The sequence below is a fragment of the Mesoplodon mirus genome (genome assembly GCF_964341445.2).
Source record: "Mesoplodon mirus genome assembly, chromosome: 3".
Lineage (NCBI taxonomy): Eukaryota > Metazoa > Chordata > Mammalia > Artiodactyla > Ziphiidae > Mesoplodon > Mesoplodon mirus.
This window is the reverse complement of record NC_138978.1, coordinates 51,503,231-51,522,068: the sequence shown is the minus strand read 5'-3', so window position 1 is coordinate 51,522,068 and position 18,838 is coordinate 51,503,231. Positions and strand designations below refer to the sequence as shown.

Genomic DNA, 18,838 nt, shown 5'->3' with positions numbered 1-18,838 from the left:
TTGTGCAATGTCCATCTTCCAGCAGGGCAAGCCAGAGGCCCTGGATATGTAAATGTACTAAATATCAATCCAGAACTTAGACTGGGCTGCATCGTGAAGAAAGATGTAGCAGGAGCCTATACCACTGAGTGAGGCTGACTGGTCCTGGCAAGCAGAAAAAAGAGCCAGGTGCACTTTCAGCATCTGAGCAATCCTGTTTATCTCTCTGGTCACAGCACCAGGACCATGGAAGGAAGCCTCCATTTCTCAAGGGCAGGCACAGCTCTTCTTCCTTCCATCTGGACCAAACAGCTTTTCCAGAGCCCTCCGGGCTTGTTCACATGTAGCGGAAACACATCTCTTATTGATCAGCAGCTCGGAGGGAAAGTCCCCTGAAATAGGCTCTTCTTTTTGTTTCTCATAGGCCCTTCAGCAGCATCACGCTGTTCACGAAATTTCCTACATCGCCAAGGACATCACAGATCACCGGGCGTTCGGATACGTTTGTGGGAAGGAAGGGAATCACAGATTTGTGGCCATAAAAACAGCCCAGGCGGTGAGTATCCCAATCCGAAGAGGATGCCTTTCCTTGTACCTTTTCTGGGGCAGCACAGCCACACTGTTGGTCTTCGGAGGCCCACTGTGCCATATGACTCAGCGATGCTGACACTCAGCTTCCCATCTAGAAGAGATGAACAGCCTCGGAGCAAAGAAGCATGCTCACGCCTATCCAGTTGTGTGGTTGTTGTTTTTTCTAATGGGTATTTCGTACTGACTAACTGTTTTCCTTTGATTAAGCTGGACGGAAGCACACTATACAAATAAGTTTCCTTGTGTTCATAGCCTCATTTAAAAAGAAAATAAGAAGAAACAAATAGCTATTTTGCATAAGGCCTACCCTAACTTTACTGAATTTGAAATTACTAATAAATAGAAGCAGTGCCTTTTATGCTTAGGATTGTTATGAATTTGCAAATATAATTAGTTGAAGAAATGAACTTTAGCTTAGATGCAATTTTGCTAAACCAATGAAACAAGGTAGAATTAATTAAAGATGGAATGCTTGCAGTTTAATAGAAAAAGGAAGGGCTGCGGGTTGTAGCCAGCAAAAACAAAAATTGGTCGCTGCAGCTTAGTAACCATCCTTTTATTAACGTGCTTTACTACCTTTTACTCCAGGCTGAACCCGTTATTCTGGACTTGAGAGATCTCTTTCAACTTATTTATGAATTGAAGCAAAGAGAAGAATTGGAAAAAAAGGCACAAAAGGATAAGCAATGCGAACAAGCTGTGTATCAGGTATACCTGTGAATTCATCCTGAGACAACAGGGGCTTAAAATAAACAGACGTGAAAACTGACAGTCAAGGCTTCTCCTCCTGCTGCCAAGTAGAAATAAACAAAGATGAAAGGGTCCCGTGTAAATGACTGAAAGCAAAGCCACTAGACACGAGCCCTTATTCACTGAGGTTCTAGACGTGTTGGAGAAAGTGAAGTCTTGAAACCAGGGGAAGCTTTCAGGGGAGGAGACCTAGGGAAACCCAACTGCGTTTGCTATTGTTAGCAGTGGGTGGAATCAGATTTGGAGATGATTGTGCAATGGTAAAATATCACCAGGGTTTTCATTTTTTTCTGCCTGTTTTCTGCCTTAATGACCCGCCAGCCTCTCCTACCCAGAGCTGGTTTCTTCACTGTCCTGTAATTTCTGAATACCGTCTCACATCTCTCGCTTTATATCCTCTGCTTTGCATCCTCCCTTCCCTCACTCTGCGGTAGACAATTCTGGAAGAGGATGTTGAAGATCCTGTATACCAGGTAATTTCTGAAACTAGTTGGGGTCGAGGGTCAGGAATGGCCAGGCCTGTGGTATAGACATTTTGACAGAGACCTGAAGGATCCGATGGCTGCAGAGCCTGGAGAGGGACCAAGATTATTTCTGAGGGTGAGGGCTGCCAACCCCTCCAGGAGCGAATTTCCATAAAAACGCACAGAAGTTTGGCCGGCATCAGTAGCGTGGGATTTGGAAATAGACTTCTCCCTTCTTGCCCTGCCTCAGCCCTCTCCACAATCTGTAAAAGTTTGATCCCAGAGCTGAATGTTTGCAAGAGTCTCTTGAATATTCTGAGTTCATTAGAGAGACTGTGAATAATGAGGTGGCTTCAGTGAGTTAAGAACCAGAGATGGGGACTGACATTTGGCGACATTTGAACACAAACCCAAAGGACGGTTTGTGAGCTTGAGAAAGGCTGTGAGGAGAAGTCCCTCGGGCCCCCGATTGGCTAGGCTGCCCCCTGACTCCCTGGCTCATGGCATAGGGGCTGTTGTGAGTGGGGGAAGGGAGATCCCAGAGACATGCCTGCCCGTAGCTTTCTCTGTGCTCTCTTCAAGGTTGCAGCCTAAGTGTGGGTAGAGATGGCCTCTCTTGAGTTCAAGGATATGCTCTGCTTAAACAGATGCAGAAGAGGGAAGAGGAGGCCTCTCCCACTCTGTGCTTATTCCCAAGGAGAGAACAAAGCCAAACATTTGACTTGTGGGACATAAAATACAATCTGAAACTTACATTTCTAACTGGGACACACATATGTTATGTATGTGTGTGTCACACATGTATTCTATATAAATGCAGAGTTTCACCCAGAGAGCTGCTACTGCTATGACAAAAAGAAAATAATATGGATAAAAAAGTAATAGAGTCTGAATAACTTGAAGGAGAAGAAGTATCTGACATAGTTGGCAAACAAAAGTCAGAGGTGCGCTGGACGGCAAGCCTTGCTTTAGAATGCCAGAGGCGTGGATTTGTCTATAATATGAGCTCAGCCCCTGGTTCGTGGGCTGGGAGATTGACGAGCATTGCCCTTTTTGAAATGGCCCAGTCCTTTAGAGTCTGAAACATGTACATGGGAAAGTTAATTTCGGTATTTAAAACTGAGAATGTAAAGTAAAGTGATATTTATGAGATGAGGGAGTTTGGGGCTTCTGAGCAAAGTCAGAATTGGCATATGACCCTGGGCCTTAGGGAGCAAAGGGGAGAGACCACTGTAGCCCAGGGTTTGCAAAGTTGGGATCCCAGGAGATATCATTCCTACTCAGCAGTGCCAGCACATGCAGACACTGCCGAGATAAATGCCACTGAATGAAGAGGTTATATCCCCAGAGAGGTCTGCAGAGGGCTTATGCAGACGTGGCTAAAGGGCTGACCATTGGACACAGTTTTCCTTAGAAGAGGCAGGAATGTGTCAGGCCATTTGGAATGTCAGTAATTCAGTTGTCTCTTGAAGGTGTTTTCTCCTGTGCCTGTGTCTTTAATGCTCACTGCGATTTGTATCCTGAATTCCAAATGCTTTTTTTTTTCCCCCTCTTTCATTTTCCCCTCTGACCTTTCCTCTCTGGCCGTTCCTCATAGTACATTGTGTTTGAGGCTGGACACGAGCCAATCCGTGATCCCGAAATGGAAGAAAACATTTATCAGGTATAAAACCACTTTCCTCTCCTACCTTTGCACCACCCCCAGTAAGTGCACAGAAGGGGCTGAGCAGCCACGGGCTCTCTCCTCACTCACATGTTCCACATCGCTCTTCTGGTCATTCTGGGCTTGTTAAAATACCTTCACATGGGGCTTCCCTGGTGGCGCAGTGGTTGAGAGTCCGCCTGCCAATGCAGGGGACACAGGTTTGTGCCCCGGTCCGGGAAGATCCCACATGCCGTGGAGCGGCTGGGCCCGTGAGCCATGGCCACTGAGCCTGCGCATCTGGAGCCTGTGCTCTGCAACGAGAGAGGCCACAACAGTGAGAGGCCCGCGTACCGCAAAAAAAAAAAAAAAACAAAACCTTCACATGAGTTGGTTCCCACTTCCCTGCCATTTACCAGTAGTTTTCATGCCTGATTGTAGACATGGTTAATGGCCAACTGGGCACAGTGTTTTAATTTTTAATGGAGCTTAACTATTTTCAGTTGACTCAGAAATCAAACATTCCATTTTACTAAAGTAATCCATGTGAGGGTTGTTGTCTGGAATATAATAGGGTCCTTCATTTCTCAAAAGAATGTGCTGTTGAATTTCTTTAAAAAGTCAAATGCACTACTGAAAATGAAGGCCAAATTCAAAAATGCTATTTGGAGACAACACTGGGAATACTAACTGAATAAAAGAAAGTCTAGCTAAAGTTTTACCCCTTCTGAAGGGAAGGTAAAGTAATATTCTTAAATGGCTGCTTATGTGAAGAACCCTGAACACACGTTTTTTAAATTTTATTGGAGTATAATTGATCCACAGTGTTGTGTTAATTTCTACTGTACAGCAAGATGATTCAATTATACATATATATACTTTCTTTTTCATATTCTTTTCCATTATGGTTTATCACAGGATATTGAATATAGTTCCCTGTGCTATACAGTAGGACCTTGTTTATCCATTCTCTATATAATAGTTTGCATCTGCTAACCCCAAACTCCCAATCCTTCCCTCCCCCAACTCCCTTCCTTTGGCAACCACAAGTCTGCTGAACACACTTTTTACCTCATTAATTCTCCTAAATATACTATAAAATAGGTATTTTAATCCCACTCTCTCAGGGGGAAACTGAGGCTCAGAGATGTTGAGTAGCTTCCTCAGGGCTGTACAGCTGTTTAGAGCCGGGATCAAACCCAGGCAGGTGTGTGAAGGTGGGACTCATGGTGCTTCCCCTCTGCTTTTCCATCAAAGAGTCTGAGTAATTACAACACAGCGCACATCAAACAAATATGACGACTTCCACTTTTTCACTAATTAGAATTTTAGTCCTAATTTGAAATAAAAACATTACAGAAGCAGGAAAAATGTTAATGTATTTAAATAAGTGATTTTAATTTCCTTAATTTACTTAGTTGTGTGGTCTGTTGTTCTGCCTTGGGCGTGCATTACTTATGTAACAAAAGTAAAACAGATTTTCAGTTTCCATCAAATGCACAGAATTCTAAATGACCAAAATATAATGTTAGCTCTACCAACAACTCGGTTTAACCAGCCCTATGGAGTAATAATCTATTTCTATCCACTGGGTCCGTCTGGGTTGGATTCAAGTGTGAGGTTGCGCTTTGAGTCTTTGTTTAAAATCATTGCTTACGAAGTTTCTATCTTTAAACAGAAAAGTTGCATATCTGTCCTCAATGTCAGATTTTAAGGTACAACCTTGCAGTGTCTCAGTATTGTTACTGAACCAAACTTGGATCCGCTTACCCACGCAGTAAAGACAATCTACTGACACCAGGTCGTGGTGAAGGAAAGTGCCAAGTTTATTGCAGGGCACCACGCAAGGAGTCCAGGGCAGCTGGTGCTCAAAACACCTGAACTTCCCAATGGGTTTCAGGAAAGCATTTTTAAAGGCCAGGTGAGGGAGGGGAGTAGCAGGGATGTGATCAGCTCATGCACAATTCTCTGATCGATTAATCATGTGGTAACAAGGTGGTGTCACAGTATCAATCCTTAGGCATCAGTGGGTCTCGGGGCTACAGGGTCATGGTCATCAAGTAGTTAATTTCTTCAATTTGGTGGAGGTTTTAGCATCTGCAAAACAGCTCGGGAGATGTATATCAGATCCTATTATCTAGGTACTTTCAGAGGATATGGGGGAGGAGTCTGTCCAGGGAAAACCCCACAGGGTCCTGCTCAGTTACAGTATGAGGCCAGAGGAAACCACTAACCAGTCATCCTATGAAGAGGAAGCACCTTTGAAAATAAAATTAGGCTTTTCAGTATAAGAGGATCCTGATTTCAGAGTTAGCTACAGTTGGCAGGGCTCCCATTGTGCCCTGCAGGGGACTCTGCGGGGGCAGCCTAGTGTACTGGGAAGAACTGGTTTCAGCCAGCAGGGAACTGGGGTATAGTTCTGGCTCTGTCACCAATTACATTTGGCTGAGGGGTAATGGGCAAGACCCTTGCCCTCTCTGAGACTCAGTTTCCCCAACGATATATAGGGAAATAAGTTCTCCCTAAATCACATGTTTTCATGAGAATGAAACAAGATCACGTGGAGACTGTAAAGAAGAGGCTTCATCCCAGTCACACACTGAATCCACAGCAATTAAGCCACCTTGTCAGTTCCTTTCTTTCTCTGGGCCTCAGTTTACTCATCTGTAAAATGAGCAAATAAGACTGAAGAGTCTCGGGCATGGCCCTTTTCTGTTCTTTGCAACTAGTGCTTCATCATAGGACTGTTAGAGGAGCACGCTGGCTTGCTTTACAGAGCAACAAGACTCTTGGAAATGGGGTGTGTGGCAGGGGGAGGGGGTTGGTAACAGTTATAGAGCCAGGTCCCTGTGAACGGGTGCTTACATGCAGTATCTTATTATGTCTCACAGCAGCCCCAAGTACCTTATATCATTATTTCCACTTTACAGATGAGGAAAGTGAGCCTCGCAAAGATAAGGTATCTTGCCCAGGGTCACAGAGCTAGCAAGAGGTAGAACCCCCCACTCATAGCCAGGTCTCTCTGACCTCTGTACACAAAATAAATCCAAGGCTCTTTCCTGCTTAGAATGTCCTTGATGCTGAGTTTTACAAGTAGATTCTATGTAGGTTTCAAGTCACTATCTAAAAAGTCGCACTTGTTTTAACAGTTCTCATACCCAGGATCTTCTCATCTGTCCATCATTAATACGAAGGTACCATCTAAGGGAATGAATATTTTATCGCCCTCTTTTGGAAAGGCCTCCGGTCATCCTCTCTTGCCTCGACAGACAGTCCGCTGGGCCTCAGTTTGCTTTACAAGAGATAAGCTCTTGGGCCTAAAGATAAGGCTGGGCTCTTAGGGAGCTGCTATTGAGAGCCTCAGGGTTTTTTTAGGGCCTACAAGTGTTCCATATCTATGCCTCCTGAGTCCATTGCAATGTTTCTTATACTTCAGCTTGATCAGGGTAGTCTCAGATTTGATTTTATTTATCCTCTCTTTTTGGGAATGAGGGCCTAAGTTTTTAACTGTTCTGTGGCCTCAGGTGAGGTACCTCACTTTTGTATCTCAATTTCCTGGGCTACAAAATAGGGGTACTGTGTTCTCTGCTTCTAGAAGTGGTGTGAAGATGTAAAGCAACCAGGACAGCACTTGATACCTAGTAGGTTCTGTGTAAATGTCACTTCCTTTTACTTCCTAATGCCATCAATATCAGATGCTGCTCGAGCCGTCTTATGATGATGTATTAAGTGAAGTAGAACATGACTTGCTTGCCTCATCTTGTCAGAGAGCGCAGCGGAAAGCTGCAGCCTCCCTTGACTTTGCTATTTGTAACTCGAACACAAGGGAGGGAAAGACCCTTGAGTAAATGTCACCTCTCTTTGAGGCTCAGTAGTCTCATTCTCCAAACCGGATTAATAATAATAATTGTCTTTCTATTTGCATGCCTCAGAAAAAAGGATCAGTTGTCTTTTTAAAACAACACAGAGCTTCACAGTACAGAGCGTTTTTACCCATCACTTAATTTTCACCCTTCCAGTAACTCCGTGAGACGGGAACAGTTGCGATGACTACCATTTTAAATGTAAGAAATTCAAGTCCTTCATACTTAAGTGATGGGCCCAAGGCCAGAGCCTCTGATTCTAAACCCAGTGTTCTTTCATACATTAACAAGCTTCCAGCATAAGCGAGATCGCAGCTCACCAAGGGCACATTCTCCAAGTTTGTTCGTTCAAAAATCATTTTTAATCAGCCAAGATGTCACATATTGTTATTTTAAAAGGATATGTCTCTAATCCTATGTCACCCAGCTCTTAACCTGTCTCTCCATCCTGTTAATATGTTGCTGCACTAAAAGTGTCTTCTGTATGGATGGTCCTTAATGTATAGCTTTTAGACTAATTTCATTCGTTCATTCAAAAAGTAATTATGGGGCCTCCCTGGTGGCGCAGTGGTTGAGAGTCCGCCTGCCGATGCAGGGGATACGGGTTCGTGCCCCGGTCTGGGAGGATCCCATATGCCGCGGAGCGGCTGGGCCCGTGAGCCGTGGCCGCTGGGCCTGCGCGTCCGGAGCCTGTGCTCCGCAACGGGGGAGGCCACAACAGTGAGAGGCCCGCATACCACAAAAAAAAAAAAAAAAAAGTAATTATGTATGGAGCACCTAGCCTGTGCCAGGCACATGAGGATGTAATAGTAACCACAGCCTGGTCCCCACCTTCAAGGTGTTTTTAGGTAACTCCTTGGGTACTCAGGCCAACCAGATGAGGAAACTGAGGTTCAGAGAACAAAGTGACCTCTCCAGGATCACACAACCTGTGGCAGAGCCAGGATTAGGAACCAGACCTCCAGCCTCCTTTTGGTCCAGGGCTGTTATCACTCTACACACCATCATGTTACTGAAATGGTCTACAGATGGGATGGACCAGCTAGGGGGAGATGAGAATCAGGACCCAGGCACTTGCTGGCCTTCATCCTTTTAGCGCTTCTGCTAGTGTTCTGTCCTCAGCACACATGTGGTAAATGTTTGATGCTTAGAAATTTCTTGTTTAACCACGATTTACAGATGGGGAAACAAGGATCATAATATAACCGCCCTGCCCTCAGCAAGCTTCTAGATCAGTCAGAATTCAGAGTGACCAGGAAGCTGCAATGTGGTTTGACAACTCCTTTATAAGATAAAGCACATTTTTACACCCTCCTTCAATAGCCTGATGACTTTCCCATCTCCCCCCAGCAAGTCAAGGAGCGCCGATAAATCAGGGGCCACATTCATCTTGTTCGCCACCATTGTCCTGGGTAAAGCACAGTGCGTGACGCTTAATAGGTTCTTGGTAACTTACTTCTTAATGAAAGGATGCACCAGAGGTTACAGGAGTACAGAGGAAGGCTCAAATCAGTCCTAGAGAGTCAGACAAGTCTCCCAAGAAGATGTCCCGGCAGAAAAAAATCTTAAAGGGAAAAACAGGCAGATTTGGTATCTCACCCATGGGACAACCAAGCAGAAAAGCTTTTTTCAATTATGCACAGTTGGGGTTTCGCCATCCCACTGCTTCTCCTCCATTTGCAGGCATAATTGAGAGTCAGCTGTGGTTCAACTTGCTAAGTGCCCATAGTGAGCAGTGAATTACGGGGAACAGAAAAACACTGTTCGTTTTGCCCAGGCAAGGGTGAGCTAGTAAAAATAAAAGTGAGGGCTAGTGATTTACTGGGCCTCGTTAACAAGGACTCTGTAGGCATTCTTAGAGTATTCCTTTTAGACAGAGCTCACTTACCAGGAGCAAAGAAATTACATTCTTCATGGACTACCAGCAAACTAAGGTTTGCAGAAGTGGCTCCGAAAGCACATCTTTTGTGCAGCCATGCTCACGCAGAGTCACGTTTTTCACAAGAATGTGCACGAGCTTCTGGGAGTGTAGAATGTGATGTCAGAGGAAAAGAGGCACCTGAAACTGCTGTGGGAATGGTGGGGACAGGGGTGGGCTGCAGCTGTATATGCTGTAGCAGTTCAAAGGCAGACCGCCCAGGCTTAAGCTCCTGGCTCTCCGTTCACGGACTGAGGGACCCCCTCCAGGGCTCCTTTTCCTCTTCTGCAGCACGGGGACAATTGTCATCCTCACCTGATAAGACTTGTCCCAAGGATTACATGAGAATGTATGTAAACACAAATGTCTAGCGGGATGCCTCGCACATAGAAAGTTCCCTGGCGGTGTTAGCTCATACTGTTAGTGATAAATGTCTTGTTCCGTAACCAGAATGAGCTACATTTGAATCTGATCACTTACCAGCTCTGAAGCTTTGGGCAAATTTACGTAACAACTCTGAGCCTCACTCTCTACTATGTAAAGTGGAGATTATAATAACAACTTCTTAGGGTTATTGGAAGGATTTTAAGGTAGATGAGAGTGAAAATGACAAAGGGACTCAAGGAATAAGCTCAAATTCTTACTTATCTAAGAAGAATGGTGTGGTTAGCTGGTCCCAGCCTAAAAGATACTTTGTCTTTTTCTTCACTATTCTCTACAATTCTCAGTGGTACACTTACCCAGCAGACACCTACCGAATGCCTACTGGCTGTTAGGCACTGTGCTTGCTTTTAAGGGGCTCCCTGTCTGATGGAAAGCAGGACAGGTTATCAGACATTTAGAAAACCACTGCTGGCTGATACCTCCCATGGTGGTTTGCGGTAAGCTTTGCTAGTTGCTGAGGATGAACTAGTGATTGCTTTCCAACTGGAATGTTTCAGAACAAGGCCCCTGATTGACTGATTTGAAAAGTATCTCACACATCCACAGTTATTCATATGTATTTAGATACATATTTACATAATGTATCAATGGTAAAAGAAATTATCCTTCTAACACTTTACAGTATGATGGTACCTAATAGTTTTTGATTATTTACTCTCTTTTCTCTGATCCTCTCAATAACCTGAGCAAGTAGCAGAGTCAGTAGCTCCAGTTTATAATAGTGAAGCTCAGAGGAGCTAAGTGACCTGCTTAGGGCTTGATAGTAACCACGTGGCCCAACAAGACCAGATGGATGAGGAAGAGAAGAGAGGGAGGGAAAAAGTTACAGATAAGTGTTAAAAACCATCAGAGGGCTTCCCTGGTGGCGCAGTGGTTGAGAGTCTACCTGCCGATACAGGGGATACGGGTTCGTGCCCCGGTCCGGGAAGATCCCACATGCCACAGAGCGGCTGGGCCCGTGAGCCATGGCCGCAGAGCCTGCGCGTCCAGAGCCTGTGCTCCGCAACGGGAGAGACCACAACAGTGAGAAGCCCGCGTATCACCAAAAAACAAAAAACAAAAAAACAGATTTTCTGGATTTTCTCTCATGCTTTTCCTGCCATTGATGGGCCCTTTTCTTGAGTAGAAACCTTTGGTGATTTTCAGGTGGTTTGTACATGATCCCAACAGAAGCTGTACTTTGTCCTAGGACCTTGATATTTACTGTATTTTAAATAGCCTGCATCTCAAATCAGCATGGACTAGTTCAAGCTCCACTGCAAATTGTTTTTAATCACTTTAGGCAACTCTTAGCACCTCCCTGGGCCTCATTATTGTCTTCGGTGAGATGAGGATTATTTTTTCCACCCCGTGATCTCTGAGGTCTCTGCGTTTTGCCTCCTATTCTGTGGTTCTATGAGGAGCCCCATGGCAGACCCTTGTGGAATGATTCACACCCTCCCTCTCCTCCTCCAGTTTTCCTGAGAGAAGGAGCCTCGCCCACAGCTTTCATGATCCCAGCAGCCCCTTCTTCTGGAAGTTGGGCCCCTCAGGGGCTGCACTCACACATACTTAGCCGTTGGAGGGGAAGCCTGGTTGCTTGGTTCTTTGAAAGCGTAGCAGCAGAGTGTTTTGACTGTGTCACATTTGGTTTTTCCATAGGTTCCCACCAGCCAAAAGAAGGAAGGTGTTTATGATGTGCCAAAAAGTCAACCTGTAAGTGTAAGTATACCTCCTCCCTTCTGCTGGGTTCCCATGACCGGCTTTATGTTGACGCTATGTCTGCAGTCCGAGGAAGGGAGCTGCTCTTCTGGATACGTGTCCCAACCTGTATGGCTTTGCTGGGGAACTCCTCAGTGGGTCAGGGGGAAGGGGGCATGAGGCAGAAATGATGGGGCCAGGGAGGGGGTGCCAGTCTGCATGAAAGTCTGGCCCCATGAGTGAAAATGAGTTGAATCATGCAAACTACTGTGTCCAAGGGATTCACAGTCTCAGATGTTTTATGGAAAAAGTCTCCAGCCAAAGACTTCATTATACCTGGTCAAGCAGGGGGCAGTTCTTGGTTTTAGGAAGAGAGTTGTCCACCCAATTTGAAAGTGGTCGAGAAGCTTCAGAGGGTCAGAAGGAGGGCTGGCCAAAGCCTTTGGAGCGTATAAGGGTCCAGCCAATGGGCAGCACACTGTAACAGGTATCGTGGGCTTGCAGAGAACCCAGAGGGCCCACTATATACCTGGACCCCATCTGCTAGTGGGACTCCTGGAAATCTGAGACACAAAGGAAAATCCTCAGCTCTGTGCCACTGCTGGGCTCAGAACCATATTTAAGGCCTTCAGCTGGCACACAGAAGACACCCTCCACATAATCCAGGCAGCCCTGGGGAGCCAGTGCAGACTCTTGAGCAGGGGGACATGTGACTTTGCCACAGCTTATGTAAAAAGAACTGGGGCGTTTAGTCACTGTTGATCTCATTCAACAGTGGGTGGAAAGACCGTGGGCTTTGAAGTCATGCTGACCCTCAAGAATCCCAGCTCTGGTCCTAACAGAGCTGTTATGAGGCTAAATGACCTTATCTGGACCATTGTTATCAGTTGTGGACCCCATACTGTGAAAGACATAAAGACAGTCCCACATGTTTCAAGATGAGATTAATAATAACGTTTGAAGCCCCATCCCATGAGGGGCAGCTAAAGGGCCTGGAGATGTTTGGCCTGGAGAAAGGAAACCATAAATATGGAGATGGGCATCCACAGGGCCATTAAATGGAAGGGGGATTATACTGCTCTGTATCAGCCAACTCGGAACCAAGACCAGTGGGTGGCCCTCCAAGAAAGCCAGCTCTAACACCGAGTGAGGGTGACCTACTGACAGTCAGAGCTGCTCAAGGGTGGAACTCTGGCACCTAAGAGAGTGAGCTCCCTGTCACTGGAGCTATACTAGCAGAGCCTTAGAGACCACCTGTCAGAAAGATTACGGGGCGGAGGCAGGGAGCAGGGATTCAAACATTGAATGGCTAGAGGGGCAAGACGAGCCTTTGTTGCTCCTTCCTAATTTGAGCTTCTGGATTCCCCAGTCGGGAGTCTTTCTGGTCCCTTCTTACCCTCCCCTGCCCCTGCTCCCCTTTTTCCTAGTGCCCTTTCTTTCGGATCCACGTCCATTTCTCTACCCCGCTCTGCCAATACCTTGAAACCACCATATCCCACCTAAATACTGCTTCCAAAACCCAATGCACATTAGTTTTAGTGAAAAGACATGTCTGAATACCAGCCCCTTAAAAAACCCCGAGCCTAGAAACAGAGTAGAAGGCATGCAGTATGGTGCCACTCAGGGAAAGAGCAGTTTTTCTCCCCGAGCCCTTTGCATTTTTTGTTTGTTTGTTTGTTTTTGTTTTTTTCGGTACGCAGGCCTCTCACTGTTGTGGCCTCTCCCGTTGCGGAGCACACGCTCCGGATGCGCAGGCTCAGTGGCCATGGCTCACGGGCCCAGCCGCTCCGCCGCATGTGGGATCTTCCCGGACCGGGGCACAAACCCGTGTCCCCTGCATCGGCAGACGGACTCTCAACCACTGTGCCACCAGGGAAGCCCAAGCCCTTTGCGTTTAATCAAGCCTCCGTGTCACCGAGACACGGGTCTGCTCTTCGAGTTTCAGTTAGGTCCAGTCCCTATCACACAGCTCCGTCCAATTCAGTGTGTGCCTAAATTGCCTCACTTGCCCCTAACAGGCTTAGATACATGAGGAAACATGTTCCATTTGCCGCCTTGGTTTTGTGAAGTTATTAACCCGTCTGGCCACACCACCTCCATGCTTAATAGCTCCGAAAAAAAAAAAAAAAACTTCAGACTCCTCAGCCTGACATACCCAGCACTCGGGTCCCAGCCTCTCTGTATCTCTGACCTGCCCCGTCCTGGTCCAGCTCAATGGAACTCTACAGTTTCCTGGGGGAGTCACGCCTTCCCCCAACATCCTGGCTTAGTGTCAAGCATTGTGTTTTGGGGAGACTTTCTTTACTTCTCCCAATAATGCGAGCACGTCACCCCTGCTTTGTGCCTCCATACCTATCATTCTTCCAGGAATACCTCTGACCACACAGTGTTGGAATTCTTCTTCTTCCTCATTACTTCCAGGAGCTTCCTGAGGTCCTTGTGTTACCAGGAGCAAGCCCGGGTCTGGTTCACAGCTGCTCTAGGAATATTATATATTTATTATATACTTAGTGTGTGTGTGTGTATATATATATATATATATATATATATATACACACACACACACTATATATTTATTATAATATATATATTATATATTCATATATAATAAATATATGAATGACTCTACCCCATAGAAGGAATTTATGATAATCCCTGCTACTTTTTTTAATGGGAATTCCCTGTTATTCTGATTCCAAAATAGTCATTAACTATACATACTGAGGTTTTGCTTGGAAAATATCGGAGCTGCCTGAATGGCCCGCAGTGGCTCCCAACCCACTCTTCCATAAAGTCCTAGAAGCATCTGGTGGTGATGATGGCTTTTCCATGAACTATCTGAGTATTAATAAAAGCCTACGAGAGGCAGGAGGTGAAAAGCACAATTTCAAGTTAGAGGCAGATGGATGCAGCTAGGATCTTAGTTCCTGTTCTTACTGCCTGTGGGACATCTGATAGGTCTCCTTGCCCCTCTGAGTCTCAGTGTTCTCATCTTCCAAAAGGGGTTTTTGAACCTAACTTGCAAGATGATTTGAGGAGATAATAGTCGATGTATTGGAAAGTTGGTCCCACTTGCCTAAACCTCCCAGAGGTGCTTTACATACCCCATGTCCCCCGCTGCTCTGACATCTTCCTGTGTTCCAGGTTTCCCCCGGAAGCCCTGCCTCTCTGCTGAGCGTACCTTCCCTAGGATACCTCTGTGCCCCGAAAATCCCTGCCATGTTGTCACTATTTGCTCCCTCACCACCTGCTCCTTACCCAGAAAGACAAACCAAAGACAACCAAAGTAGGCCATGTTAGGCAGCTTCCAGGGAGTTTGGGGCTCCCACACGTTTCCCACAAGAAGAGAGACTGCCCAATGGCCTGTTGGTCTAGGGATCACCTGGTTTCTTCTTCCTTGGGACGGGTCTGCATGGAGTCCTAATAAGGCACTCAGCTTGGGGCTGTGGTTGGGGAAAGCCACCAACCAGCCCCAAAAGAAATGGCCACCGGGTCTTCAGAGTCAGATCTGGGTATGGCTCTCATCCTGGCCACCTGCTAAGGGTCCTTGAGTAGCTTTTTGCATCTCTAAGCCTCAATGTCCTCATCTGTAAAAAGAAAGTAACGCCTACCTTGTAGTTTTGTTTAGAAGATTAAAGGAAACATTTATGTAAAACCCTTACAGGGGTATGGAGTAGATTAAATGCAAACATTTCCATTTGTTGCTCTAACAAGCAGGGTACCAGCCAACAGTTCTCACGGAGCTGGGGATTGCCAAGTATTCTAGGTGATGACACACCTCCTCTGGGAAGCCTTTCTTACCCCAGAGTAATCAGCCCCTCTGGGATACCTTTGTCCTTCTCTTTGCAATGATCATAAAGGGTTATTTTCTCTTAATGTATCCATGTGAGCCATTGGACTTCGGGGTTAATGATAGCCCTGTGTAGTTTTTGCCTAAAGACTAAATGAGCTTAAGTATGTGAATCAGCACAGTGCTGGGTGCACAGTAAGAATTCAATAGCTGTGAGCTATTATTCTATTTGTTTTCCTTACTTTTCTGTGAGCTCCTTGAGGACAGGAATCACTTAATCATCACTATCCCTAAGGTAACTCTTCTTGGGATTTCTGATCTCTTTGAGATTTTGCTGGTAGACTCCTTCCCCAGAAAGAAACATGTGTGCACATGTAAATTTTTGTAGTCCTCGAAGCCGACGGGATCCCTTGATCTCAGCTCTAGAACCTCTGTCTAGACCTCTGTCTAGTGGCTCGTCATCACTGTTCCATGGTCAGAGATATCCTCAGTAAGGTGGCAAATTTGACGTATTGGGGATTTCAGAGTTTTAGGGCAGCGGAAGTTAGAATTCACTGTGTTTGTTATATTGTTCTTACCCACCTCAGTGCATCAGCTTATGGGAGCAAAGTTTTGTTTCGATTAGCTGGGCCCCAGGTCTAGGCAGAAAGCCAATTCCGTGTCTTCACTCCCTCACATTTACTCATCCCTGTGGTAGTTTTACATCCCCCTTGTCCCATGACCGTAAGATGCTCAGCTGTACTGACCCTTCTCTTGTTCTGTTTTCTCAAATAACACATTAGGATGCTTTTGTTTGCTTATTTTACTTTGCACCTATAATAGCCCCTTTTTCCGGCAGATTTGTCCTTAAGGTCATGCTTTGCTCCCCTCTGCCATTTCCTGGGAACTCTAAGCCCAGATAAGGATTAATCCCACTCACTCCTAGAAATACATTTTATCCCTTCCTGGTCCAGGCAGTCAAAAGCTTTGCATGGGGGCTAATCTTTCCTGTATCTTAAATATGTGAGTCTATTTCTATGTCAGGGTCTCTGAAATCCAGTGGCATAAATGCTTGCTGACAGGAGATGTTGGATGGCTAGAGTTAGGAAGGTTTCAGGAAAGAGGGTACAACTTGGGCAAAGCCTTGAAGGATGAGCAGGATTTGAACAGGCAGATGAGGCATGGAAGCACTTCTGGGCAGATCACTGGGGTCCTGGCTCCTGAGTCCATACTGCCTTTACTTAGCAGCACTCAGACCTGGTTAATTTCTCATCCATTTCTCATCAATTTCCCTCTCAAAGACATTGGGGGAAGACAGGTAGTCTCCCTTTCTGCCAGCTGACTGACCACGCTGTCACGTTCTTTAGACAAATACCCTGGCCTCTTCGGGAATGTCAGAAATGCACATTCCTAAGTGGGGAAGAAAGTGTCTGCATTCATTATTTAGTGCTTTTTAAACTCTGTTAGCCTTTGGACATGATCTAGTTCCACAGGGGGGCATTCACAGGCTGCTGAAGGGCCCATTTCAGACCCTTTTATGCCCCACGGCACTGAACTTGGTTGAGACTTACCGTGAAGGTCACACTGTTTCAATGACACAGGCCTAAATCTTAGTATGACTTATGCCGTTTTTGCATGAGAAATACTCTGCGCTTTTCTTTGCCCCTCCGCTTACGCCCTCATGTAATATTCTTTCAGCTGAAAAAGATCTTTTATCCTTCACCTTTTAAATTGCCCAGTTTAAAAGCCTTTTATGTAGTTGTATTAGGCATAAAAGACTTTCTAATTATTGGTGATAATGAGCCAGTGAATTCTAGCTGAACTTCTGGCCTTCAAAAGCGAGATTCTGAAAAGTTTGGCATCGTGCTAAATAGGAAGGACACAGATTATCAGATGGATACGTTGACCTCGACATTAATTTCTTTTTGGTGAAACACGGCTTCAGAAATTGAAAGGAATGATCAGACCTCCCTGAGGTTCTTTCCTCCTTTTGTCAATCACTTCGACTTCCTGAGACTTTTTTCGCTGGGCTGCAAAGCGGAAAGGATGACCATCCGCTACCAGCATCTCAGGCCTTTCGTGAGACTCGCACGGCAACGTGAAAGCATTTCCTGTGATAGTGAGGGGTCGCTTTTATAAGATGCTGTGGAAGTAAAGATTGAGGGATGGTATGTATTAGTTGCTTCTGTTTATTTTATGTGCTGTCCTATGATTAAGAGAAAGGCTCAAGTTTAATGACAAGAGAGGGCAAAACTGGGCTCAAGGTGAGAAAGAAATTTCAGGCCATCTGAGCTGATTTTCAGAAGAAGGGGACAGCCTCTCAGAGTAGCGAGCTCTATGCACCTAGGAGTATTCAAGCAGCAGATAAATGGTTCTATAAGGGAATCCTTGTATTGTAAAGGTGACTACAGTGGTGGACCTCAGAATCATTCATCTCCTCCGGCACTTCATTTGCCCCTATGTACTTAACTCATCGTCTTGCTGCCAGTAGCTCAGCTGCCAGCCGTGTACCCCACAGGCCCCATTCGTATCTTCATTATTATCACCTGGCTATAAAGGAGCACACCCTGAAGTGCCTTGCAGTAAGTTATGGGCTGGCCCTGTGAAGTTAGTGCTCTGGATGGGAAGAAGTTTACTAAGTATTATAATCAAGTCGTATCACTGAGCAAGCATTGGTCACAGAGTAGGTGCTTAAAAAATTGTTCCTCCTTAGTTTCCTTCTAGAGAGCTTGAAATCAGGGCTCTAGATCTGTCTGTATCCTGAAAAGGAGCCAGGCTGGGAGAAACTGCTAAACATCCTGATGATCGGATATGAAGTCCAGGCCTCCATTCAGTTTCTTCCTTTGTTTTATGATGCCAGGACAGTAGCCATATGTACGGTATCTAAAGCTAACGTAGCTGTGGGAAAAAGCAGGCAGACCCCACTGAGCATCTGCTCTGTGCCACGGACAGCCTAGGCTCTGGTCTCGGCTCATCTCCTTCAGTAATCACAGCCCTGCGAGGAGGTAGCCGTCATTTACACATAAGGAGTCTGAGGCTTCGAGAGGTCACATAACGAACCCACGATCACAGAGTCAGAATTTGAACCCTACATTGTTTTGACTCAGGCACCCACACAATTTCCGCTAAAATATACTGCCTTTAGAATTAAAGAAAATGCAAAGCCCTCCATCTCCTGGTCAGAATCACCTGACCCTCACCTGCTCAGAATTAGTACTCAGGCTTCAGTTCCCATCTCCCATTACTCATTGTTTTTGAGCACTTAGAGCTCCGGAGGCCCAACACTCCCTGCCTGGCTGTGAACACCTCTCTCGACCTCTAGACTGAATTCTATGAGGGCGTGGCCGTGTCTAAGCCATTCCTGAACCCTCACTCTGCCTGGCACACTTTCTTCATCCCAATGTTGAAAAGATATTTTTGAATGTTAAGGAGCACATCTCAATGAAAGCCACCCACCTCCGAAGCTCAGAAAGTTGTCCGTTTTGCGACCCCTTCCCCCAACCCTCCAAACTCCTTGGTGTTTTTCTACGAGACCCCTGTCCCCCAACAATCAGCATCTGCTTGGTTTTCCTTGCCCTAGATTTATTTCCATTTCTCTGCTGCAAATGTAGGAAGAGGCAATCCATTCATGTGAAGAATTTCAAGAATTCTCTGGACAACTCTTCCTTACACCCCCGTCCCCCATCGTTCATGGCAAATAAAATTTCATTCACAATTTAGCGGTTAGTTTGAAATCTG

The 18,838-nt window shown here is 45.7% G+C and overlaps 1 protein-coding gene across 2 annotated transcripts in view; it reads left to right on the top strand.

Annotated features, from left to right (window-relative positions):
* The window catches only part of DAB1 (DAB adaptor protein 1), a 446,271-nt gene that overhangs the window by 370,579 nt on the left and 56,854 nt on the right, over positions 1–18,838 (top strand). The window contains exons 5-8 of one of the 2 annotated variants that reach the window (XM_082615227.1): positions 404–535; positions 1,159–1,278; positions 3,382–3,447; positions 11,293–11,352. In XM_082615227.1, the coding sequence (XP_082471353.1) occupies positions 404–535; positions 1,159–1,278; positions 3,382–3,447; positions 11,293–11,352 (378 nt within the window). The remainder of the gene's footprint in view (positions 1–403; positions 536–1,158; positions 1,279–3,381; positions 3,448–11,292; positions 11,353–18,838) is intronic. The other variant, XM_082615228.1, reaches the window with a different exon arrangement.